Here is a 27,225-nt window from a genome sequence, read left to right on the forward strand (position 1 = left end):
TGAAAGTAAGATCAGCTAATGTGCCAGTTCCCTTTGCTCCAAGTTTTTCAACTAATTTCAGATTTATTTTGGCACACAACAGCTGCAATAACTTCAAAATCATAATAAGGGATTAGTGATTTGCTGTATATACCCCTAGAAGCCTTCAGATGTGTACATTACAGAACCGCATGCCAGCGAGGGTCAGAATTAAAGCTTCCCTTAGTACAACAAAGACTTTAAACATGTCACCTTTAATATTCACATTCTCTGGCTCCTGGCACGTCTGTTTCATATCTGACATTCAGTGTTGACTGACTCCTAACAACCTGCAGCTGAAAGGACTTAATGCTTTTCATCTTTCTAAGCAGACATGAACAAATTAATCCTCCCCCAAATCCTATGATGGTGGAGATACAATCATTTTATGAAGCCACACATATGACTTGCTCAAGGTCACAGTACTGGTTGGTCTTAGAGCCAGGATTAGGATTCAGGTCTTAATTCAGGTCCCCAGTCCTGTGCTCATAGAGTCATGCACTTCTGTGCAGCTTATGGACAACAGTTCTTTTGCCTAAAAATGTCCTCAGAATTACAATTAGAGATTGTAAGAAATCAAGGGGATCATCTGGATTTATTCCAGCAGCAGCCAGCACATGTAAAAACTCTTAGGTTCACACTCTTACGCTTCTATGTAAAGGAATTTAAAGCACATTTTTACCCAGGGGAAAAAACACAAACAATATATATTATTCTAATGAATAGCAATTAAAACATCATTAGCAGTATTTCCTAGTTGCTTTGCAGACCTGTCATTTGTCTATACAGAGCTCAAAAAAAGCTTTACAAATTTAGGACAGCAGATCATGTTTAGGAAAAAGATTTTATGAAGCTCCTTATGTTCATATCTTCTTTCTTGCTACCTCAGTAATACAGTAAGCATTACTGGAAAGAATAAGAAGGTCAGAACAGCTAAGAGGCAGGAGACAAAATGGGAATCTTGTTATATACAGCTTCCTGCAAATTTTAACTGCAGAAACCTGAGTTTCAGATTAGTTCAGCAACAAAAATCCTGTTGATTTTTAGCAGTGGAGGAATGCATTCATTCTCTCTTTTGCCACGTGAATTTTTGAAGAGCTCAACAAGACTCAGAATAATCCCAGCTTGTAGGACTGCTTAGGTTTTAAAGAGATGTCGTCCTGAAATAATTTGTATTTTATAGCATCCATGGTTTGTATCTTGAATTGACTTTGATACCGAGTCACCAAAACAAGTATTTTGTGACCTATTTTTCACCACTAATTTCATTCTCACATTTCTCCAAACTGAAGATGGATGTTCATTTTTTAAAAGCTTGAATTTGTGATTTTAAAAAACAAAAATTAATCAAAGAACATGTGTGTAAGAGTGTCTGTGTGTTCCTTCCAGTTTTGAAATCAATAGTGGTTTCCTTATCAGCTCCAGATGGCACTGCAGGGCTTAACACCACCCCGCTGGGGAGGGCTCAAGGAATGCAAAAGCAGGCAAGCCCCTGAGAAACAAGGGCCTGCTTGTTTTATGAGAAATCAGCTAATAGTTTTCCAGTGCAGATGTCCTACTTTACTTTCAGTTTGGTGAAGACTGGGGTAACAAATGGCAGCTTATATGCCTCTGAGATGGGACTTGTGTGGAAGAAAGGGCTCCCTTGTCTGTACGTGCAGGAGGTCACAAGCACAGTAGCCCTTGCCTGCACCAGTGAAGCCTAATGCAGCACACACTAATGCAGAATGAAGGGAGAAGCTCTGCTGTTGCACAGCTCTTCCTATTCAGTGACTAATTCTAAGGCTGCACAATTGGAAATTCTGCTTCGTAAAAGTGTATTTGCAAGGCTGTAGTGCAAACCATTGAAGTAATGAGGTTACTGGTACCTTTTCTAGGGAAACCCATAAACTTTACTGCTTGGACGACATCTTTTGATATGTCATGTTGTCAGAGTATTACAAAAATGTCTACACTAAATATGACTCTTCTTTCATGTTCATCATTTGTAAACTTGGGAATAGGATGTTTTTCTATTTGCTTAATGATACACTCATAAACATCTATACTGCATATTTTCTTACATATTTTTCTTGAGATGCTATCTTCTTGGTTTTTATTGTCAACTTTGTAGAAGTCTGCCAGACTCTTACCTTCTCTTTTAACCCTCCTTAGCTTTTACTGTAATTCTCCAATTCTGCATACACTAATTTCTAAATACTTGTTACATGACCTGTGGACCCAGCTTAAGTTCCCAGCTCCCACTGTGCAATCACTAAACCATTGCTCAGTCCAAGTCTCAATAACACCCCTGGTTCTTCTGTGCATTTTATGCAACAGCATTCTGAATTTGCTCCATAGGCCACGATACCCCTTCTGATTCCAAGCAAAACTCAAAGAGTTTCTATAGGTTCACTTGCAGGCTGGTGTATTTTAAACTCAAATAAGTCTTTTCCTGTAAGTTAATGAAGCAACGATGATATATAGAAAGGGCTAGCTATTTGCCATCCATCTTCCAGCACAGGTAACTGTTTCATTACAAAAAGTTTATGGAAAAAAGATGAGTTCAAAAGACAAAAAGGAGTAAAAGGAAGAGAGATGTAATGGTTTTAAACAGGCAGAACCTTAAAATAGTCTTGGTTCTCTCTGAAGCACCGTATGAACACCTTTTCAAAAGCATAAAAAATGCACACACCTGCCCCCACCCAGAGGGTGTCCTTAAGCTCCCCGTAGATTTATGAAATAGTAGTGTATTTGTCATGTTAGTTCTGGTACATGAGTAGCTTTAACACTGAACAATGCTGAATGCCCCACATTACTAATGATGCCTTGGAAGACTGAGAACCTGTACCACACCTGCTTTTGTTCCACAGCTCTGTAGCTCTTAATTGTCTTCTCTTGCTTCAAAGTTGTGTAAGGGCAGTGGTGGCTCCTGGCAGCATTACAGAACGCATAACTGACAGGTTATCAGTGTATGTGACACAACAGGTAAACACTGCTTCTTTCAGAATGTGTTCGTGTCCATTCTAGGTGTTCTGAAAAAAAACCTCAGAAAATACCTGAAATCGGTTTTTTAAAATTCAAAATAAAGTTTAATTTCAGAAAACTGTCCCCAAATAAAATTTATATACATAGTATTTACAAATTTGCTGCTGACGAGATCATGTTTACATATAATAACCTGCATTAGTTACACTTAAATGGGCTTCACTCAGCCTTAAGACTGAAACCGGTGCTAGAGCAAGTATCTAACACAAACCAAACAAAAACTGCCCGTTGTGGGGGGGTATATATAACCATGACACATATGATGAATATTAAAAAAAAAAAAATCTAACCTAAGAATAAACCAAAGTACAGTTGTTACATCTAAACTGGCATGAGAAATCATGCACATTTTTCTGAAGAAACATACTGAGTTGCGGTGGATTTACCCTGTCTGGATGTCAGATGCCCACCAAAACTGCTCTGTCACTCCCCAGCTGGGCACTGGAGAGAAAATATAAGGAAAGGCTCACAGGTCGAGGTAAGGATAGGGAGAGTTCACTCACCAGTTACTGTCATGGACAAAACAGACTCAACTTGGGGAAATTAATTTATTACCAATCAAATCAAGATTCTTGCATACTTAAAAATGTTGCAGTTTGGGGTTTTTTGCTTTCTCTGACATGCTCAGAAAGTTGCAAAGTGTAACACAAATGACAAAAGTGCTATCAGCCTTTGACTTAATAAAAAAGAATCAGCAACCATTTGCTTTTCTGATCAAGTAACTTGCATAGCACGGGCAGTTGCATCAGACATGTTTAATGTCTTCTGTGGTCATAATCTAGACTTACTCTAAACCTGTTGGGAATTAACTTGAGGATGTTGCAAAACGTTTTTGATTCATTCTGGAAAACACAGACATGAGACAGCATCTGAGGAAAATGAAGAATGGAAGTAATCCCTATGGATAGTACACCCTTCCAGAACTCAAGCAGTAGAGTTAAATATTGGATGGAACAAATAGAAACTGGTCTGCACAAAAGTGGGTTTGTGTCCTTACTACTGTCTTGTGGACACCAATTCTGTCAGTTCCTTTGTGGGCCATTTAGCTCTACTTTTGCCTGCTGAGGAAGAAGGTGCAGAACTTCTACAGATGTTTCTTCACCAATTTAGGCCTAAACATTTTGGTTTGTTTGTTTTTTTAATGCACCTCTCTATTGCTGAATGACCTCATATTTCACTTTTTGCTTCCACTAAATGTGCAGCCAGATGAGGACTGGGTGTGGGGGATGTGACTTAAATGCAGAAGAAGCGGTATCCCAAACAACCCTGCATGTTTGGGATCAGTCCTTTTTCTTCAGCTTTCAGAACTAAGCAGCATTTATGAGATCACACAAAATTTCAAGTATTTATGAGATCACACAAAATTTCAAGCCAGTTTAAACCTATCGTTCGGAGAGATTACTCTGGAACTAGATATTTTATTACTTTGGATTGTTACATAAACTTTCCAGAGAATGCAGCTTGGTTTTCCCACTGTAGTTTTACTCTGAAATACTTGCCTTTTCTCTAATGAACTATTTGCAAATGTTCACTTTTCTCTTTGAAAATCTGGTTTTGTGGAAATATAAATTTTGGCTTTTACATTTTTCCACTGACTCCCTTCCTCTTCAGGGAACGATTCATCCTCCTCTTTCTGCCAAAATGCAGTGATTGGTAGCAGGGCTGGGTGTTTTTATGTACCTTTCTTCTTACAGCCACAGCTATGCAGCTAGATTTATAAAACTGTTAGGATAGTGAGACATTCATATTTTTAATGGGAAAATAAACAACATAAAGCTGAAGTTTTATGGCTCAGCACAGTAAATAGCCAAACTTCTAATGTTTCTTTGTTATCTGTCACCTTTATCCCTATGAGAAGTGTTTTTGGACCCTGCTGGCAGAGATAATTCTTAGAAAATTATCATAATGTTGTTGGTATTTCTTCATATCTGGGCTGACATTTCAAACATCCCATCCCATTTTCTGGAACAAGCAGACCACACCATTTTCAAAAATTAATCCAAAGAGGATGGCAAACCAAGGGAGTATTCGGTTCAAGTTCAATGTAACTGCAAAAGAAAACAGAACAAATTTATCACGTACCATTTAAGAAGATCATAGAAATCATGTGAGAATTCATATTAATTTGTGTGTATAAGAAATCACACAGATCCGTTCAAAGTCTGTATTCCAAAGACATGAATAAAATTAATACGAAATTTTGATTTTTCAGAAACTCAAAAGAATTCTATTTTATGTTTCAATGATCTATGATGAGTTGTCTCAAATTGTAACAGATGGATATGGTGGATATAATACCATATGTACAAAGAGATGATGGTGAGATAAGAGGTGTTTTTTTTCTTCTTTTTAAATGTTTTTTTTTGTTTCAATCACTTTCTATTAAAGTTTAAGTAGAACAGTTTTAAGCTAGAGCTATTTCAGTCACGTACCTGATACAGATTAAAAAAGATAACAACAATAATGACTTCTGTAACATCACATATACACATATACAAAAATGTACCTCTAATTGCCTGAGAGTTTGATATCAAGACAAACACTTTTATAAACGCGAGGCACAAAGGCGTGTAGTCGTGTTCCCAAATAACAGCTGGAATTAGCAGAAGCTTTCCATAGGTGGACAACAGCAGTGCTTTGAGAAGTAAAATGAAGTCAGACTTCCTTTTCAGCGTCTCAGGTGTCATCCACCACAAGGTAATAAAAATGCCAATGAAAAATGAAGTTTGTTCTAAAAGGAAGTAAGAGGAGTTGGAAAGAGAGAATGAAGTGCCAAAAATCAAGTCCACTTCTGAATGAATTTCAGTAAAATGATGTCCTAAATGCAACAGAGTCACTTTTTAAAAGCCATAGGCAAATACAAACATCCTCCATCTGTGTTCATTTTAATAGCCAAATATTACTTAAACCAATTCAGTATCATGACATTCAGAACAGTTCTATCACAGAATTCTATCTGTAGGATTACCATACTTGTGATTGCTGACTCCATACAGCACAGGCAGTTAAGCATAAGAACCTCTTCACTTTTTAGTGACAGGAGAGGGATTTTTTGAACTGTCTGTTAGGCTGTAAAACAAAATCAATACTTGTCTTCTTTGCAAAAGGTCACCAGCAATGAACCCTTTTCATCCAGCATGAGAAAGAACACCAAGGTGAAAATACCATTGAGCTACCAGAATTCTTTTGACACCGCTCCTGTGATATGTTGGCATTAATACAGATGTCAAAGAAACTCCCACAATAACGGTAAGAGATGAGTCACTACTGAAAAATCAGTTCAATATTTTTAATGACATGCTATAAAAACCTACTTAAAACAACATTAGACAATAAAGGATTTAAATTAAGCTCTGAATGTGTAAGAAAAATACTAGTTTTAGTATGCAAGTTTGATTTAAACACTATCATCTGAAAAAGTATGAGAAAAAATGTTTTAAGCAGCATAGAACAAAATCCCTCCCCTGCCTTCAAGTGTAGTCTTAGAGCACAGTATTACTTACTCTTTATTGGTGATGACACTGGTCTGTATTTTTGTGTATTTGTTTAAAAATACAACACAAAACAGATACATCTTTTCCCAATTGTTTACTTTAGTAAGGTTGTATCACCTTAATGAATAATAAACCTTGAAGTCAACATAAAATGTAGAATAAGGCTGAGCTCTACATTGACCTTCAAACTATGTCAACAGATTTCAGGCGAAGATTTCTGAATATTGCCACTTTTCAGTCTCTTCATATCTAATGCTGATAATATCAGTCTGAACTGTAATGAGGATCAAAATAGGCATTTGCATTACATGCAGGCAAATCAGAGAGTATGTAATTGTCTAACCATACTGGGTTGGACATCACATCCATTCTGTATCAATTTTTGCAGTATGGGCTTGAAGTTCTTCAATGCTTAAGGAGTAGATAATACATATCACCAATCTTACCTAAAGAAGCTATGCCAAACATTCTATAAAAATCCCATTCTTTGGCATATCTGATTAAGTCATCAGGATCTGTATTTTGGCTTGAATCCTGTAGTTGCAACCACCTGAGATAAGCTTCACAGAGCAAACAAAATACACAGAGCTTCCCATGAATCTGGTAAATTAAAGAATAATAAAAGTATTAGTATTAAATCAGCATAAATTAAAGCATTAGTATGAAATCAGTATTTAAAATACATTTCAATGCCTCTACACAAGAAGTCTGTCGGTGTATTATTTTTCTTTAGAATATAAGCAAAATTACTTCTGTTGAGCCACTAGTTTAGGACATCATCCTTTTAAGAGCTGTTAACATGATAGTCAATTTACAACATGTACAAAACTGCATGAATAGTTCTGTACAGAAGAAGGTATAGAACTGTGGTTTCTAAGGCCTGATCCATGCTATTTTAAAATTGGGAAGGCTGTTCAGCTAGGAATGAAAAACCAAAATTGTGCCATGGCTAGTAGAATTATACTATCTAAAATTTCAGTTCAAGGTCAACTACTCCATTCAGCAAACTGGTTTAAGTACCCTTGTTTCTCTCTTTCCCTGGGACAATCTCCATTAGAATAAACTGATAGTGTAGTTATACCAAAATATTTCTTAGTTCATATAAGGGTGAGGCATCAAAAATAAAGGGAGCAATATAACCAAACAAAACTTTAAAATATCCTCTGAAGTGACTGCAAAAATTATGTTGTGAGGGCCAATAGTTAGCATGTTTCCACATTAAACAGTCTATAAGACAGTGCATATATGAGGTGATTTCTTATTTTATACAGATTTAAATAAGCTGTAACAATTTCTGTGTACAGATTCTACTTTTTCCATTAGAGGCAAATTATGCCAACTGCACATACATGCACAGGGCTTTGCCAGTTAAAAATTCAACTCAATTCATTTGAATAGATGAAGTTTTCACAGACAGAATCCTCACAGAAGAACATCATTACCAGTCTCCAGAAGCACCGAATTCATTAAAAATATTTAGTTAGATTCATGCTTGAAAGATGAGGCAAGTGTATTTATCTACACTGCTTAAACTGGACTGGCTAAGACATACCAACATGAACACAGCATACACTCATGCTTAGAGATTTTGCTCTAGATTAGCTTCCCTCTCCTAGGAAATCAGTCCTTACAGTAAAAATATGCAATACTAAAAAGTCCTACCTCCACACTCCAGCCTGGCCAGCCCAACTATGTAATTCTGCATCAACAACACTTCAAGTGAAAGCCACCACCTTTTGTTCTGGCTTTGAGGGCATGGTTAATTACACAGGAAGAAATTTGTGAGAAATTAGTACAGTAGGTTTAACTGGCATAGTATTGTTAATTTGTTATTTTATACTCCTATTGCTCATTTAAAAAAAAAAATTGTTTCCAACAGAAATTTAATTTGGAAATTAATTTGCAATTAGATCTTTCTCTTACAGTGTAATTTAGCACATCATCATTTTAACATCAATTAACATGATAGGCAGATTAGAGAGTGTAGAAAACTGCATGAACAGTTCTTTGCAGTTCCTTCTCTTTAACATGTAAGAGGACTGTGTACTTGCTGGTACTGTGGCATCACTTCTGTGAAGACAGAAGCTGTCTTAGTAACAGGGAGTTTGAGATTCCAGGTGTTCTATTCATGATACAACTGGTTCAGCTTGCTGAAATCTGTGGAAGGGCGGGAGATGAACGAGTCTCTAAAGTTTTACAACTATTACAATCAATATATTTTTAACAAAAAAAAGTCACAAGGTAGGGACATAGCAACTTACATTTATCTTTGTATTGAAAAGAATGTGCCTGTATGCTTGTGCTTTACATAAAACAGCATTAATCAAGATGATAACAGGATCATACTCAATGTATTTATCCACAGGTTTCTGGCAGGATTTCTGAAAGTCACAAAATAATAAGAATTAGGGGAAAAAAGTAGAAAGGAAGAGTTTATGAAATGTTCCTCTAATCTTAGTACAACTGGATAAATACAAACTAGCAATTCAATTATTATGAGTCTTTCTCTAATGTCATCTTCATTTTCAATACAGTTTATATCCATGCAGAAAAACTGCTTTTCTTCCCTTGGCACTACAGTTGACACACATGCTTCCCTTATAAAATAGAAAGATTTATTATTGATTTTTACAGGCTTTGGATTAAGATTAATAATGAACTGTGCAGGAATGGACTTCTTTATCATTCTATGCTCCACAGATGCAAAAAACCAAACTACTTTCCCAAGACTCAAGAAATGCACCAGTATCATGCTAAAGGTTAACTGATCATGGCTCATCTACTGGGTATTTTATTTGTGTTATTTTGGGTATTTTTTAGAAACAAAATCAGTTTCTTCTATCACTTCCCTCTTTTCAGAGATGCTTTATCCTCCTATCCTACCTTTTTCTTTCTTTCAAGGCGAAAGTAAATGTTTTGTGCTGTTGCATTGTTTTTCCATACTGTTAAATTTTCTGAATGTTTCAACCAGTTTTCCATCACTGAGCAAACTATATTCAGAATACTGATAATGTAGTTTCCACACAGATCTACAGCGAAAGAGTCAGTTGCCACTGAACAGTGGTAGGACACTAGACCATCACTTCTCCAACACAGCTGCTGGTTCCTGCTGTGTCTGCTAGAGAGGTTATTTCACCCACACCACTGGGAACTGCTTGTCATCAATCCCCTCCAGCTTTATTGACTTACCTGCATGGCTCATCACTCCTTGATTTGGGTTAGAGCTAATAAAAGGCTGTTATACTGTAAGCAGGAGGGTTAAATAACAATCTTACAAAAGACTCATCTAGCAGACCTGAGGGGGAAATAACTTCTAGCAGAGAACTGAGGAGTAGCAGAGGAGCAGCAGCCAATGCTTCAGCTCAAACAAGTGCACTTGCAGAAGGGTGCTCTTCTGCAGGTCAGCTTTCTCCTGCTGCTAATCCTCCCGTCTGGCTACTTGTTTCTTCCAAGCTGTCCATAGCTAATCTTGGTCCCCTGGGCATTCACATTAGCTGCCATGCTGAGAACACAACAGTCATAGAAATTATCTCTATTTCCATTTTAGTGAGTGCATGGTGGTGCACTACCAGAAGAGAAATGTTGGCACACCACTTTCTGAAATGCTGGAACAGTCAAAAATTCAGCATCAGACAACACACACCTACAGACAACTCCCAGAAAAGAACATAAAGGTTTTTCAGTTTTATAGAGATTCATTGTGTCTGTCATACAAAAACCAACTAAGTACCACACCACTGCTCACTCGCCCTGCAATGGGATGAGGAGACTCAGAAAAAGATAAAGCCCATGGGTTGTGAAAAGAACAGTTTAATAATTGAAATAAAGTAAAATATAATAATAATAGTAATGAAATGGAAGATAGTAAGAGAAAGAGAGATAAAGCCCAAGAGAAACAACTGCTCAGTTTCTCACCACCCACTACCCTATGTCCATCCCATCCCTGAGCAGTGATCATCCCCTCCTGGCCAACTCCCCCCAGTTTATTTACTGGGCATGACACTCTATGGGGTATGGAGTATCCCTTTGGCCAGTTTGGGTCAGCTGTCCTGGCTGTGCTTCCTCCCAGCTTCTTGTGCACCTGCTGGCTGGCAGAGCATGGGAAACTGAAAAGTCCTTGACTTGGGATAAGCCTTAATATCAACAACTAAAACATCAGTGTTATCAATATTATTCCCATATTGAATCCAAAACACAGCACTGTACCAGCTACTAGGCATAAAATTAAACCAGCCAAAACTAGGACAGTGTCCAAAGTTAACATTTCCTTGCTATTTAACAGAATTATTTTTGTAGAATCTGACAATGCAAAATTTCACCAGCAAATTGACTCAAGAGTCCAACATCAATGTCAAGAAAAACATTCAAACAAATGCATAAACTGAAGAGAGTGTCTAGGGAATGCTGCAACCTCTAATCAGTGTTTCTTGGTCCAGCTCAAGGAAAAACTCAACTCATGTGGATAAGAAAACACTGTGTATGACAGTACACAAGTTAGAGGTAATGAATTAAAAAACTCACTGAATTAAACAAGGGTTTGATAGGTCTAAAATTAAAGTGAGTGAGATGGAAGAAAGGACATTAACACAAGACTACACTTACAGGATTTAATAGAGTGAAAAAGAAATTGCTGCTTTAATTAGAAGCAGTGTTTTGCTTCATTTCTTTCTACTGGGAAATCATGAACAGATATTCCTACAGGTGGTAATTTGCATATGTCAAATCTCTGGGTTGATGTAGCACTGGACAAGTGTAATTTTTTTTTTTAATAGGTTTATTTCCACAAGCACTGGCCAAGTCCATACAAAATAAGATTATTCAACACAATGGGTGTCATAAAGGTTAGATGAAGGATATCCTACATACCCCCAGTTTTATCATGCTCTCAAATTCTCCTACAACAAAACATTTTTTGACCAGGACCAAAAATCTTTCTGAGTAAAGAATGGTATTTTCAATTGGAAGATGCCAATCAAACACTGATCAAAAAAATTGCTGTTAAGAGGTACTGAAAAATTTTCACTGACAGCTGACATGAATTTTAGACAATGAAAATTTATCAGACCATCCAGCCAGACAAAACCAACAATACAGAAATTTACTGCAGATATATAAGGAGACTGCTACAAATGAATACACAAATAGTGGTGTCTTCTACACCAGAGCTTCTGGCAGCCTTATACCAAATCTTCTGCAGCTGTGAAAATGATGTTAAATTTAGTATTTCTGTCTTCTAGAGCTAGATGAGAGCCCTATTCTTCATATATCTTATATTTCTAATACACCTTTTTTTCTATCTGAGTCTCTGTTGCAAGAAGGAAAAGTCCTCTGTGCTTATCCAGCCAGTGACCTACCCAGCATGAGTTCATCCAGGGATTTGTGAGACCTACAAACCACTCTTCCTGCAAAAGGCTCACGTGTGCACTGCTATAGACTAACTGGATGATGGTTGCTATACTGTTAGTATACTACAGAATTAATATGCCCCCTAGGAAGAATTTTTTCCATATCTGGCTTTTTCATTATTTTTTCCAGCTATACAACTAAAACATCTGACACCAACCTTAAATGCCTAGGAAGGAAACCTGTGACTGAAGCCTGACTTCAGCAAAATCACTGCAAGCAAGGACTGATGCAGTTTAAGCACACATCTGTTTCAGTAGATAGTTTCAGCTAGTTAAAAGTATGTAAGTTCGTGGACACTGATAATCACTAAGACTTTCAGAGAAGATTGGTATGAGCAGCTCAGCTATGGAGAACTGCTTGCACACTTAATTTTTAGTCAGGTTGTTTAGCATGAACTACAGTACTGGTGCTCATGTTTCGTTCCCCACTGCTGTTCTGCACAGCTGTAGTCAGTGGCCTCGGTAGCATGAGTGAAGAAGGCACATCTTCAAGAAACCTGAGCTTTTTCATCTTCTTTGGACTTTCTTGAAGATGTGCCTCAGTTATCACAACCAGTTCTAAAGAGATAAAAAGAACTGGATTTCTCTCTGCTTTTAGCCATTTTTCAACTTCTGCCTTAAATATGTAATTGATATCAGAAACAAGTAACTGGTAGTTTTTCTTGAAAAAATAGACACTAGTTTGATTAAAAGATACTTTATGTTGCAGAAGAAAAAAGTCAAGCTTCACACCATAAATTCTATTTACACATCTTCTTCTGATCTGGTAAATTTAAGGAAAATTACGGATGTTTGATGCTGACATACGAAAGTCCAACAGATCTCTCCTAAAAAAGGATGTTAAAAGTATATCAATATTCTAGAAAATTTAAATAGATCTTACTTTAAGAACTGTTTGACTAATCAAATATTTAGGAAGATTTGACTATGCTTGTCATTTTAAAAAACAAATCTTCCATTTTCATAACTTAGAAGTTTGCTTAGTTATCTTAAAAAAAAAATTAGACCAAATAGCAAGGGCAGATTAAAGAAAAAAGAAATCTTCAAAAGCTAGTGCAACCATCTTCTTCATAGTGTAGTGTATCAGACTCTTTTTTATCAAAGCAATCCAAAATATTTAAGGAAAGTAACATACATTTTAACATCTCAGTTGTATTAAATATGACTAAAAAAAAAATACTGATATGTTAATTCAAACTGCATGTTCATCAGCCTTTTATAAAACACTACTCAAAAGACATAACTCTTACTTTGTTCATCAAAGATACTCAACTTGCAAACAGTGTTCACAAATGTGTGCCCAATACAATACAGTGTACAAACATTTGAGAAAACACCTTCTGTCTCTGAAGGATAAAGTTCCTAAAGTATATGAACATGACTTTCTTGGAGTCATCTCTCCGATATTAAAACATTAGTTATTTTTAAATAAAAATATTTTGGGATGGGGTTTGTGGAAAGTAAAAGAATTCTTGAAGAGGAAGGCATAGGACATGACAGAAAGTAAAAGTACACACTGAACAATAAAGCTTCATCCTGATCTAAAAATACCATGCAAACCACATCAGGAATACATTTGCAAATCCCTGGGAATTAGAAACATCAATGAAACAGTCTCATTATAGTATTCCTTTCCCCAGGGTTTGGAGTTTGGCAAAATTAAACTACAATATTTTGCTGGACTACAAATACAGCAAATTGTAACAACATTTACATAGATTTCACATGAGCACGGGTCAATTTACATAGGTTCATAAGGCAAATTAACACTCTTGTGAGAGTGCCCTTAATCCCAATTGCACCCTTAAATAATAAAACACATTAGCCGTGCTGCTTTCAGGAATGGATTCTTTATTAGAGATGCAGCCAAGTGTCATAATAGACTGAAAAACAAAACAGCCCAGTTTCAGATGCATTCCATTTCAGAAAATAAATTGAAAATACTGTTTTATAATTTTTTCCTGTATAATGTATTTTCCAGTTGTGAGCTGGTCTGCAAATAGAGTTCTGTAAAATTAGCATGTTATTTTCCAGGATGATCTTTGTACTCTTGACAGATTCTTACCATACCACATAAATGCTTTGCATTCAAAGCATTTGGTCTCTCTGCCTTGCTGCAATAAAAGAGCTTTTCAATTATTTTTTAATTGCAGAAAAGCTAAATGAAGTGTGCACTGCTCATGCAATTTGGCTTTCTTATTACAAAACACAAGGGGGATCCTGACTGAGCTCTAAATATTGCAATGAGTAATTTCTTTTCCTTTGTTATGGTCTGGAACATTCTTAACATTTTATTTTTAAACACAAAAACATATATGAAATTGCAAACCAGATTTTTAAAATGTTTGCATGCGTCTCCTTCTATTTTTGCATAAGTGAAGTTTGCTAACTTCTTTCTATACTCATTGCACTTCACAGAATTTATTCCAGGTTAGCCAAATGTGTTCCCACCCCCCACCCCAGAATTATTACTGTAGTAGCAGTGTTATTGGAACAGTATTTTTTCTTACTGTTCTTTAAGGTTGGTTTGGAACATATTCAGTGAAGATTTTCTGTGTTATTTACAGATCAATTAAATTGTAAGGATCTCAAAATAATTAACAAAAATTTTCTCTAGAAAGAGCAACCTAGGCTTACTTTCACCATCACTTCTCACTCAGAATAGGGAACACATCAGTACATTCACAGATTAGGACTAAACCCAGACCCATGAGAAGCAAAGTGACCACCAAACATCACCTCCACTGGAGGCAATCCTAACATGCCCACACATCCCCACACCCTCCCCTGTTGCTCCCCAGTTACCACACTGAACAAAAAGCATATTGAAGAGGTCCATCTGTCCCTTGTACTGGTACTTCCACAGCAAAGCATATGCAGGACAAGAAAATGGTTCATCCACTAAATGGAAATCTCGAGCAAGAAGGAATGTGCAATGCCAGAGGTCTGGGCTAGGCTTCAGCTGAAAATGGTCTTAATTAAACAATACAGATTGTAAAAGAAGTTACAGAACTTGAGGAATTTGTAGCAGTTAGCCACATTGCAGAGTTATTAAAGAAATATATCACCTTTCCAACCCAAGTGTCATTGTACTGTGTGGACTTTCATGTTTTATAGAGGAAAGTTTCTTCAGTTTCTTCAGCATGCATTGCAAATTTATTCCCAGGGTGGATAATAACACTTGTGAGGTCTTCAATGCTTGCCCACATGAAAATTACAATATGGAGTTCAAAGAAACTTTTAATTATATTAAGAGCAATAAAAAGTGCTGCGGGAACTAAACGAAAGCAGAACTAGGCTAAATTTCCAAAATTGTACTCTAATATTGTGGGCTGGAAGCACATGTTCCTTAATGGAAACTTTTAGTATTTGCCTCTGGAAAAAATTCATTCTTCCCTTCAACAAATTAATAACAGAATACAAAATTGTGGTATGTTGCTTAGGCATTCAAATTTAAATCTTTCACCTCAAAATCACACCCAGATCAGGTTAAACACATCCTACAATAAATGTAGGGCTAGACAGAAATTGCTGTTGGGAGAACTTAGCTTCTTCAACCTTGACATAATCTTCCAAAAAGTGTTCAATGACAGGGTTGTCCTGAGAATGGCAAAGACCTTTTAGATGCAGATTTATTAATGTATCAAGGATAACTTTAAAATAGTATTGGGGAAAGTCTCTAGGTCAGTAGGAAACAGTGATGATCTTGACAATGTTCTGCTTGTTCCCAGTTTTCTGGGACCCTCTATTTTACTTACCATATGGAACAAATGTTGGGTTGTTGTCTGTTTTTTTTTCCTTAAAGTGTCAGTATTTCCAGGTACTACTTGAAAATGGGAATGAAACAAACACTTTTCAACAAAAAAAAATTATCTAGATGATGCCCACTGGCCTCATTTTGAGTACCAATATACAATCTTTCTATGAATTTTTCACTTCTCTCTTAATGCTACAGCAGAGTAGCAGTACTCAGTGCTCTCACTCCACAAAGACAGATGAAAAATGTTCTCAGGCCGAGTGATCACACCTTCTAATGTCACTTCAGACCTTCAATTTTTCTTGAATACCTTCAGCTTTTCTTAAGTTTTTAGAGGTCTACACTAATTTTTATACATAACTGATATAAATGATGTTTCACACTGATAAGTGGGATCTTCATGTATTTTTAAGTGAAGACTTCTAAGCTATCATTATTTTCAGGTTTTATCATCAAGAAGATTCATAACATTGACACACTTATTATAGTCATGTCTCAGTACATATCACTACTCATGAAAGTCTGTGAAGGGTATCAAATGACATTTGGTACTTGACTATTTTTTGTTGTCAGCAGCATGATGATGAACAACTTTCCAGGTCTCTGGTCAGAGCACAGCCTTGCCTGCATGGAATAGAATGCCTGCAGAGAGTTGGTACAGTGACAAAACTATTCTTGCAGATTAAATGGAAAAAGTAAACCAAGCATTGCTCTATTAGAAACCACGAGGCAGCTGGAGACAACAGTAGGGCTCTCCTGCCATACGCAGATAAAACTGAAGTCACATCAGTTCAACTGAAAGAATCTTTTGATCTTGGCAATCTTTTAACATTCTCATCTCCACTTTATATACCCTGAGCTCTCCTGCTCTCAGCACCTCCTGGGTGGCCAGAAATTGAGGGAAAGCTTTGAGATGATATGACATGCACCACATAAGAGCAGCTAGAACTGAAACTGAACCATGACAACCCACAACATAGCAGAGGAAACAGACTGGTACAAGTAAGTGAAAAATGGTACAGATCTGGGACTGCATGGAGAAAGGTGGACAGAATTCCAAGTTGCTAGGAATGTGTGATTCTTTGCTCTTTCTTTCACTCAGTTGTCTACTCTTTTTACATGAGTTTGGCATTTGTAATGAAAACAGCAACTGGGACTTAAGTCTTTGATTCTACCAGGATCTTTGGTCCGGAAATGGTTAAACACTAAGGGGAACGAGTGCCATCTACTGGCTCCCAGGTTCCCTTAGATCTGCTTACCATCACCAGATTAATAAGCAATGAGGAAGTTGCAGATTTCAATGAGGTCTCCCCTCAGCCTCCTCTTCTCCAGGCTTGAACACAAGTGACCTCAGCTACTCATACGGTTTCCCTTCTACATCCTTCAACAACTTTGTAGTCCTCCTTTAGATGCTCTCCAATAGCTTTACATCTTTCTTATATTGTTTTGCCCAAAACTGCACACAGCACTGGAGGTGAGGCCGCCCCAGTGCAGAGCAGAGCAGGACAATCCCCTCCCTTGCCCAGCTGGTGATGCTGTGGCTGATGCCCCCCAGGACAGGGTTGGCCCCCCTGGCTGCCAGGGCACTGCTGGCTCATGTTCAACTTGCCATCGACCAGGACCCCCACGGCCCTTTGAATGATCATCACTCAGACCCTGACATTCTGGTCCAATGGCATGGGAGCTGTGTTCAACCATGGAGCCATGCTCAGATCTGCCCTTCAGCAAGAGCCAGGCCAAGCACACACAGCAGCAGACACACTGCAGTGTCCTGTACAGAAGGACACAGGCCAGTCGGGACAGCTCTACCACACAGGTGCACTCACGGAATGGGAGAAAATGACACTGGGAAGCAGAGCAGATGGAAAACCTACAGAATCACAGGATGGGTCAGGTTGAAGAGGACCATAAGGGGTCATCTGATCCAACCTCCCTGCTCAAGCAGGGTCATCCTAGAGCACCTGGCACAGGATTGTACAGAGATGGTTCTTGAACATCTCCAGCGAGGGAGACTCCACAACCTCTCCGGACAATCTGTTCCAATGCTCGGTCACCTGCACAGTGAAGCAGTTCTTCCTCGTATCCAGATGGAACTTCCCATGAATCAGTTTTTGCCCATTGCCTCTTGTCTTATTGCTTGGCAGCACCAAGAAGAGCCTGGCTCCATCCTCATGACACCCTCCCTTTATATATTTATACACATTGACGAGGTCCCCTCTCAGTCATCTCTTCTCGAGGCTGAACAGGACCCGGTCCCTCAGCCTTTGCTCCTAAGACACCTGGATTCAGGGAAAGCGGACACGACGCGCGGGCACGGCCCCAGTCCGGCAGCAGGGGGCGCTCCAACGGGCTCAGGCGCCCGCGTGCCACCGGGCCCACCACCACGTGCCGCGCGCCGCCACTGCCGCCTGCTGACGTCAAAGCTTCCCACGTGCATTCCTCGCCTCCCCCACCCACTGCCCGCCGCCCCAACTCACGCAGATGGAGATACGGAGCACCCCGCGCCGGTAGTCCCGGTACAACTCCGTCGCCTCCCCGTTGCACTCGATGCAGCGGTAGGCGCCCAGCGCCGCCATAGCGCGCGGGAGCACGCCCCGACCCTGTCAGCGCTTCCAAGCCGCCTCCTCGTTTCCGCGTTCGGGAGCGCAGCCGAGCCGGACCGCGCCGCGCTGCATCTCGGGAGTTGTGGTTTTCGTGTTGCCGCCGTCCGCCGGGCTGCGCCAGTGGGGAACTCCATGTCCCAGGGGGCAGTGCGGCGGCGGCCCCGTGGGAGGGGCGGCGGGGGCAACCCGTGTTCCCGGCCGAAGCGGCGCGCATGCGCGCTGGGAAGATGGCACCTGCCGGCGGGTTGGCGCGGGGGCCGTGGGTGCTGCTGGCCGTGCTGGCCGTGCTGGCCCGCGTCGCTCTCGCCCTCACCGAGCGCTACCCGGCGCTGTCCCTGCTCCAGCAAGAGCGGCACAGGCAGCGCCACGGCCCGGCGGGGGAGTGGGCGGAGCAGTACTCGGCCGAGTGCGGTGAGTCGGGGGCGTCGCCGCGGTGACCGCCGGAGCCCCGGGGAGGCGGTGACGAGGCAACTGGACCGGCGTCCGGGGGCGGCGGTGGTGGTGGGCGGCCCGCGGTGGTGCGGGGTGCCGGTGGCCCCTCGGCTGTGCACGCCGCTGCCGCTCAGCTGACTCACAGCGAGGCATCTCGCGTGTGAGCTGCACCGACGAGCCGCGCCATGCCGTTGTGTGGCGCGGAGCCACAGAGGCTGTGGCAGCGAGCCGAGGAAAACCGCTCACCCCTGGGACGGGCAAGCCTTAGGTATCACAGGGAGGATCCCTGCTGCCTCACTCACCTCCCGAGCCCAGTAGCTGGATTCTGCCTGCTTTTTAATTGCTGCATTCAGTAGTATGGGGATATGCCAGCACCCCGCGCTCGTATTACTGAGTTTCTCAGTACAAGATAAGGAGCTGCTGGACAGAGTCCAGGGGTGTGGAGCATCTCTCACGAAGAGAGACTGTGGGAGCTGGAGCTGTTTAGTCTAAAGAAAAGGAGACTGAGAGGGAATCTCGTTAAGGTGTATAAATATCTCAAAGGTGGGTGTCAAGAGGATGGTGCCAGACTTTTTGGTGATGCCCAGAGACAGGATGAGGAGCAGTGGCCATAAACTAAAACACAAGAAGTTCCACTTCAACTTGAGGAAGAACTTCTTTATGTTGAGGGTGCTAGAGCACTTGAACAGGCCGCCCAGGGAACTTGTGGATTTTTCCAGCTGGAGACATTTAAAACCCACCTGGACGTGTTCCTGTGTCACCTGCTCGAGGTGCCCCTGCAGGAGGGTTGGACTGGATGATCTCCATAGGTCTCTTCCAACCCTGTCAGTTCTGTGTTTCAATGAGTGGGATGTGGCTTGATTTAATTTCAGCTACAGTTACATGTATTTTGCTGGTGAGCTGGATGCTTCTCTTTATGAGTGCCAAGTTTGTGTAGCAGATCTTCTGCTATTTTTCAGGTTAATTGATGTCTTGTAATATACGCATAATTAAAACTATTTTTATATGCTTGAGTATCTTTTGTATCTGGATCATGTGATTTAATCGGTTACAATTGTTGATCTTGAGCATGGTGTGAATGGGCCATACAGAAATGACAGTCTGAATCCCAATGTACACATAATATAGATAAAGAAAAAGGTTTACCAATTGCTTGGAATGTTACACTAAATTATATATCAGAGAATAACCAATGATGTGTCATGACTTCTTAGCTGTCAGCCTGGTTTTGTGATTTTTTCCACCCTTTATTTCATAAAGCCTATGGTCATATCAGCAATTCCCATGGTCCCTAACAACTAATACAAAACTAGTATAATCCACTTGAAAAACAGACTTTGAGGAAATAACTTTTTATGAGTTTCCTGCACCTGTGTTTCTGCTTTCTGCTCTCCCCCATGTATGTGCTTTTGTCTTCACGTTATAAAGTTCTTTGATTTGTTTTTATCATCTTTTTTGTGTGTGTGTCTGGCTCAAATGGCTGAGAGCCATAGTGCGCAAACATGAAATCAGATTGTGAAAGTTATCTCAGGTAACCATTGCTACAAATTATTCAAGCTTAAGCATAAAACAAGAAGACTTTCACCCAGTGTTGAGATAAAAATCTGTATACCCTACAAGTTAATAAATGGCAAAGCACTTGATTACGTCTGTTACTAGACCTGACATGAATGATTGACTCAAGGTACTCCTTCAGAGGCAGATTTGGAAGATTAGATTTCAATTTAATGGTGGATGTTGTTTTAAAGAAACCAGTGTAACTAGGATTGATACAAGGAATTCTGGTTAAATCATCAGGTATCTCAGGTACCTTGCATGCACTGATAGTAAGGTAGCCCTTAGTTACAGAACAGCATACTTGAAATAGCTGTATGCTAATTCACTCCTTGCTGTTTAACTGTTAGGATTAAATGAATTGCCAGTTGAAAATTTCCTTTAACGTCTCGGCCTTTGTTTTAGTACAATTTGCACAGAAGCTGAGATTTTGTCTCAAATAGTTTTCCCTGTAGCCTACTACAAGGTCCAAAGTACTTTCTCTGGTTGGTGTTCCTAAGTTTTTATGAAGTTGTTAATGTGGTTCAGTTTTGATTGTGTCTGACTTGCAGACAAAGGTAGATCCATTCTTCCCTATGAGTAAAGCAGTTTGTTGCCCCAAGAACTGCAAGATTTGAGGGGGCCTTTCCCTGCTGTAGCTTGTGTCAAGCTTGTGGCTTGGCTGTCTCATTCCCTACCACCTTACGAAAAATTCCATCATTAAATCCTTGCTGTTGTGGAGAAAATTATTCCGGAGGTAGGCCATGCCTGCACCTCTTTGTTTTGGTTTCTGAAGTGAAAGTTTCTCAGTGAGTCTGCAGCCAAAACTCTTAAGTCACTGATTCACGAGCACCATCAGGAACAAGCAACGTGTTAATAACGCTGCCATAGCACAGGAGGGTTTGGCCAATGTGAAGAACAAAGGGCAGTGATGAAACCTCATGCTGGCAACACTCTTTTTGGGACCTCTGAGTGGTTTGTCACTGTTCTTACAGGACTGACTTTAAACTTTGACCTTCTGCTTTTTACCACTCTTGCTTTTGTTGTAAAACTTCTCCCACTGGTTATCATTTATGGCTCAATGTAGATCCAAGTTCCTATTTACAGGGAATGATTTTAGATGCTACTTTGACTTCTCTTTATAAGAAGACTGTTTCTTTTTCTGTTCTAGCTCTGTGCTTGTGAGAGATAGGGAACTAACTAACTGCAATCCTTAAGAAGTCAAAATATAAGAGCACACCCTGCCCCCCAGCCTTTCAAACTTAGCATCAATCTTAGATTTACAAACATTAAGGGAGATTATAAAATTTGGTATTTGTGGCATGGATTCAAGGAGATAATACTGTATATTTTCTTTTTCTTGTTTACTCTTGAAATAGTTAAAGAAGATAGAAGCTTTAGGATCCAAAGATTCAAAAGTTAACAATTCTGCTGGAATAGCAATTAAAAGCATCATGTAGGGGAAGTAGTAGCTTCTATAGTCTATCAATCTGAGGGGGTGTTGTTGATTCTTATTGTTACTTGTTTATTTGTTTGATATCTTCAGCTTTTTCTCTGCTATGCCAACGAGCTGTGTTTGACTTATTATAGAAATGAATCAGTGTTACACTTTTTGTAGTGACATTCTTAGTAGCATAACTTTGTATGTGTTCAGTCAATTACAGTTCACTATTCTGGCTGCTTTTCACAGTCTTTATACCTCTGCTTCCTGCAGCTTTTTCCCTACCTCTTTATGGTCAATTCCATTTATTTTCCTCTCTGGGATTGAAATGATAATTCTATCTGTTATTTTCTGGGTGAGAGAATGGAATCGTAATGCTGAAAGGGGAAATGCCTACCCCAAGCTTTTGTTATTTGCTTCCAGCTTCCTCCTTTTTTAACTCTGCTCCATTTTTTTAGCACGTCTTTTTATTTCTCTATTTTTAGCCAAAAGCATAAGTAGGGATAAAACTAATTGTATAAAAGCTGTCATGTCAGCTATTGCTTCCCTGTCTGTGCGAGTGCAGTGCTATGGGCAGAAAGCACTTCATGAAAGTTCTGCCCTGTGGGATGCCCAGTGGGGAAGCTGTTCTGCCAAACACGACGAAATGTGAGATGTGCTAATAGGACATATATGTAACTCTATGAGTTCCTAAAGGTTTTTTCTCTCTTTTCTCCCAGATTCATCATTTTTGCACTTCCATGAATCGGATTGTGACATAGGAGGGTCATCATCTTGTGAATCTATGCTTTCCCTGAATACAGAAAAAATTCTGGTATGTTACTAAGAATATAACGTAGAAAACAATTCTAATAGAGTGTTGAAGTTGCAGATCGCTTCAGCTGCGTAACCACTTAGAATGAAGTTCAGGGAAATATCTGCAAATAGAATCTATTAATCAATAGGCATAGCTGCCCAAAAGGCTTAAGTATGAATAAACTCAAGTTGCTCATAAAAGTATTACATCATAGTAATCTGTCATGAGTCTCTAGGGCTGTCAACTAATTGAAGCTGATGTTGTCACTGAGAGCTAACTTTCACCTCAGTTAATCAACCAATTAATTTTTTGGTTTTAGGGGTGCAGGGGCTATCAAAAGGGGAGGTGCTGTAGTTTCTACCCAGAGTAACTTCCCGAAGTTTACCACAAAAAGTGTAGGAGTAATGACTTCTAGTTACTACAGAAGTAACATTGTGCAAAGATGAGAGTTAGAGGCTTCAGACCATATTTCACTAAATGTAATACAGACCTGGCATGTGAAGAATATTCTAACAAAAGAAGAGTATATTTTGGTAGAGAGACTTCAAGAGTATTATTTTGGAATTTGGGTTTTCTTGCACCACTACTCGTAGTCTTTTGATCTTGAACAAATATAATACATCAGAACACAGGTTTGATGTTACATCTTCAGTCCGGTAGAGTACAGGTGTTGAAAATCTTCAAATAATTTCCATGTGAATATTCAAAGAAGCTTTGGCAAATTTTTAGAAATTATTGGCTATGAGGGAGTGTGGAAGCAATATTAAAACTGGAAGCAACTTCTCCAAAGGTGACACTTGGAATTAAAACTACTATCCTGCAAATCCACTAAGCCAATTATTTAACTTGAATATTCTCCTTAGACTTCATCATGTATTGGTCAGAAGATCTGTCTAGTCTAGTCCAACAGTACCAGTTCTTTCTAACACAGTGAAATGTGTATTTGTTGGTAAGAAATTTCCCTGTTTCAAACAAAAAAATAAAGGTGGTTTTAAAGAAGGCATCAAGCAACAATTAAACCTGTTTGGTTATGGTGCTATGATGAAAATTCTCCTGTGTCTTGAAGGCAGAATGATTGACAGTTTTTTTTGCATGTAGAGTTGCAGGATGTTTAACCTATACCTGAATTCAGAGTTTGTTGAGGAAGTGTGAAACCACTTTCTCTGCCACCCCAACTGTTCTGTTACTCTGTAATGACAAAACAGGTGAGGTAGTGGTACTTCTCTTGCTGCCACATGCAGCTCAGTAATCCATAGGAAGTTTTTGTGGCTTATTTTCTAATACTCAGTGTGAAATCTTGCTATATCTTATCTTTGTCTGCAGACAAAGTTATGTAGACCTATTTTTGTAAATCCACCAAGGAAGAGGTTGTCCTTTAGTAAAAATGTTGTGATGTTTTTCCTAATATTAAGACAGTTATAGAAGAAGAATGTTTTGCAGAGTTAAGTGTTAAAGATTATTTTCTGAAGTAGATTTTCTGGAAATTACACGGAGGCCATTGATGATATAAAAAGTCTGTATTTGTAGATGCATATGGATTGCAATGGAGATTTAGTTTTCTTATTGTTATACCTGTTGAACCCTGCTCATTTTTGTGCTGCTTTTTAATGACTTTTCTCTATAAGGGAAATAACTGCTGCACAGTTATATCTGCGCAGATATAGGTGGAGTAACAATTTTCAGAGTGTTGTGGTATAGTGTAGAGCTCATACATCATCTTTAATTGCAGTAAAGAAAACAAAAGGTTTGTAAAATCCATTTGGTAATCATTCATGCCCTCCAAAATACTCAAGTTCTCTGAGCAGACCAAACATTATCCTCATCATTAGACATACAGGGCAAAAACTGTGCAATGGGATTTGGCCATTCTACTTTTGCACCTTGCAGACAAATAAGATGTCCATGTTGTGGACACAAGTATTGTGGCTACTTTTGATTGGACAGGCAAAACAACCTGAAAGGAGGACAGTAGAGGAAATGAGCTGTTTAGTTGAATTGAAAGAAGAGAACTGAATGGAGAGAGGTGTTATTTTCCCCCCTTGTTTCCTAAAGCAGTTTGAAGGACCTATTAATTTAAATGAACATTTTGTATTTTTCTAACATAAACTACTCTGGTAGGCTTACAGCTATCTATGGAAACTACTTGTGAAAATAAACAGAGCTGAGTATCCCTGCATTTCTGAGGGGTTTGTCTTTGACACTATTGGTTTCTATGGGTGCGTTATTTAAGGAACAGACATCCTAGATAAGGCTACAATTTGAACAAAGTGTAGAACTGATAGAATGTCAGTGTTAAAAGGACAGGCTCTTTAGTATGGCATTGTGAAGTTAAACTTTCTATATTGATGGAGTGATACTCTAGTCAATGTTTATTTTCAGTGCTTTACTCCTCTGCAGTACCCTTCCCTTTGCAGGAGACAAAGGAATAATTATAGGGTAAAGAGTATAAACTTTCATACGAAGTTAGGTGTCTTAAAAAGACTTAAAAACTTCACCTTAAGTAAGTGCAGTACAGAAACATCAGTTCCTGGTAACATGCTGACAGTGTTCTTTCTGAAGCTTGGTTACCCTTATGTTAGAGCAGAAAACAGCAGCATCTGACTAAAGAGAAGCTTTTCTCCCTGTGGAAGACTCGGTTTCAGTTACCTTAGTGAAATCACGTTAGTTTTAACTTTGTTGTTTAAGGCATTCTCTTAAGGATTTAAGACATGGATTTTAAATGTTAAATTCTGTATTGTTGTTTGCTGAAGACTTAAAAACATGATGTTTTACAGAGTCAAGCGAAGTTGCTTGCAGAGCAAAAACGATTTCCATTTGCTACTGATAATGACAACACGAATGAAGAATTGGGTAAGATGCTTTATATAAGGTTTGTGCAGGTGAATGATGTGCTTATTATTAGCACTAAATGTTTTGAAAATTGATGATTGAAGTGATGCATTAACTTCAAATTGATCTTACATCTGGAAATACGGCAAGTTTCTCTGGTCATATAAAGCAGATATTTATTTCTGTTGCTAAAAACCTTTGCTGTTTTCTTCACTAGAATTCTTCACCATGTCTGCTTAAGCAGATGTTCAAAAAGCATTATGATTAAATCCTTTTTAACAGGCTCAGCTACTTCCTGTTTCTCTTTTCTGTCATTATTGATGACTAAAACTTTTCAAACATCCATAAAATTTTACCAATGCAATATGCTTTCTGTAAAACATAGATCTTGAACCTGTTTCCCCTCTCCACACTCCTCCCATCAACAGTTATAGGCAGCAGGAAGACTTTCTGAATTATGCCCTAGGCTGCTACTTGAAGTTTTTTCAAAGCACACTCAGCACAAAAAAATGGGGGCATTTCAAATAAATGAACAGGAAATACTTTTCTCAAAAGACTTGAGGCCGGAGTTGCACTGCTTCTTCAAATGCAGAGGTATCACGAGGCAGCAAAGAGATTGTTGAGGATGTGTGTCAAGGAAGGCAGCAGACCATCTTTTATACAAAAGCAAAGAGAGATTTTATTCCCCTCTAATGAACTTAATTAAGTAGATTTTTTTGGACACAATTTCCACCTTCATGGATTTATCCAGGAAAATTTGGGGGCATAATCTTTTTTCATATTCCTAGACTACCTAGCTATGTTCATAGAATCTTGCAAAGAATACCAAACCGTATTCAGATGAAAATATCTGATACTTTTAGTATCTGTTCTGTAGACTCGGAAGGCTATGCTAGAAGGTCTCTGTCCTCATGTTTGGCATGTAGGCTGGCACTATCTACCCACTTTAGTCCAAGAATGCCATGGTGTGAGGAGCCTGGGTTGGTCCTTCTTGTTTGTGCACGTTACTTTGAACTGTTCTGAGGAAAAGTGATGCAGAATGTATGGGGCCTTCTGAAGCCATGTTGGTACTGAAATACTTTGGCTAATGGATAATTGTTAACCATTAGATTTTTCATAGTGAAGTACATACTTGTATTTTTGTAATATTAAAGATTAAAAAATCAAAAAGATACCATTTAAAAAGAAGCTGATACTGTATCAGCTGGTAGCTGTCAACCACTTGTGATAGTTTTGCAGTCATAGTTCACAGTTCAGTTTGGCAGTTTGCCAAGTGTCTTGTATTAAACTATATACTGTTATTAGGAGCAAGACAATTGAGTGACAGTGTAAGTCTTCATTACCTTGCTTCCTGCAGTTTTTTTTTTTTTAATATTGGCATGGTTGAGTTGCTTTTACTTTACATGCCAGCTTTTCTGTGTTCTGAGATTGGAACCCTAAACATACTATATAGTATAGTCTTATAGAAGAATGGAATGAGGAAAGTTCAAGAGCTCTTCATCCTGTCCTTCAGCCTGCCCATTTTTTCCCTTTTTTTGGCAATACTATGTGTTTGTGCCAAGTGAAGCTCTTTATGTATTGAGGAGAAAGCTTATGTTACATACAAATATTTCCTTCTTCATAATAGAAGTGCTCTGAGTATGAGACAAGCTCTGGATTAAATACATTTCTCATTTCTCTTTCATTTAACTGTTTTCCTTCTTTAATGAAATGTGCTTAGCAACACTGCCAAAACAATGTGGCTCTGCCTGCCTGAAAGATAAGTGTCTGTGTCCTATCAAAAATGCCTTTGCTTTAACTGACTTATTTGTCTCTTCTCATGTTTGAATAAATAATTAAGCTAAGAGGTGCCTCTTCCGTTCTGTTTGGATGACTGCTAAATTCACTGTA

At 39.0% G+C, this 27,225-nt stretch overlaps 2 protein-coding genes across 5 annotated transcripts in view; one reads left to right on the top strand and one right to left on the bottom strand.

Annotated features, from left to right (window-relative positions):
- TTC13 (tetratricopeptide repeat domain 13) overlaps positions 1-27,225 on the top strand; it is a 60,065-nt gene that overhangs the window by 708 nt on the left and 32,132 nt on the right. For 2 of the 4 annotated variants that reach the window (XM_042025205.1, XM_042025207.1), the window contains exons 1-3: positions 18,517-18,715; positions 22,430-22,524; positions 25,281-25,356. In XM_042025205.1, the coding sequence (XP_041881139.1) occupies positions 18,517-18,715; positions 22,430-22,524; positions 25,281-25,356 (370 nt within the window). Of the gene's footprint in view, positions 1-6,152; positions 6,295-18,516; positions 18,716-22,429; positions 22,525-25,280; positions 25,357-27,225 lie in introns of those variants that run through there. The other 2 variants (XM_042025208.1, XM_042025209.1) reach the window with 2 other exon arrangements.
- Positions 3,063-18,533, bottom strand: ARV1 (ARV1 homolog, fatty acid homeostasis modulator). Its single transcript, XM_042025211.1, is given in 6 exon segments — positions 3,063-5,093; positions 5,552-5,776; positions 6,986-7,139; positions 8,801-8,920; positions 18,179-18,301; positions 18,303-18,533. Coding segments are annotated over 6 exon segments (945 nt in total). The 5' UTR covers positions 18,519-18,533; the 3' UTR covers positions 3,063-4,986.

The sequence above is a fragment of the Corvus kubaryi genome, unplaced genomic scaffold (assembly GCF_017639235.1).
Source record: "Corvus kubaryi isolate FWS band 111438036 unplaced genomic scaffold, C.kubaryi_AGA036_p1.0 37266, whole genome shotgun sequence".
NCBI classification, from domain to species: Eukaryota; Metazoa; Chordata; class Aves; order Passeriformes; family Corvidae; genus Corvus; species Corvus kubaryi.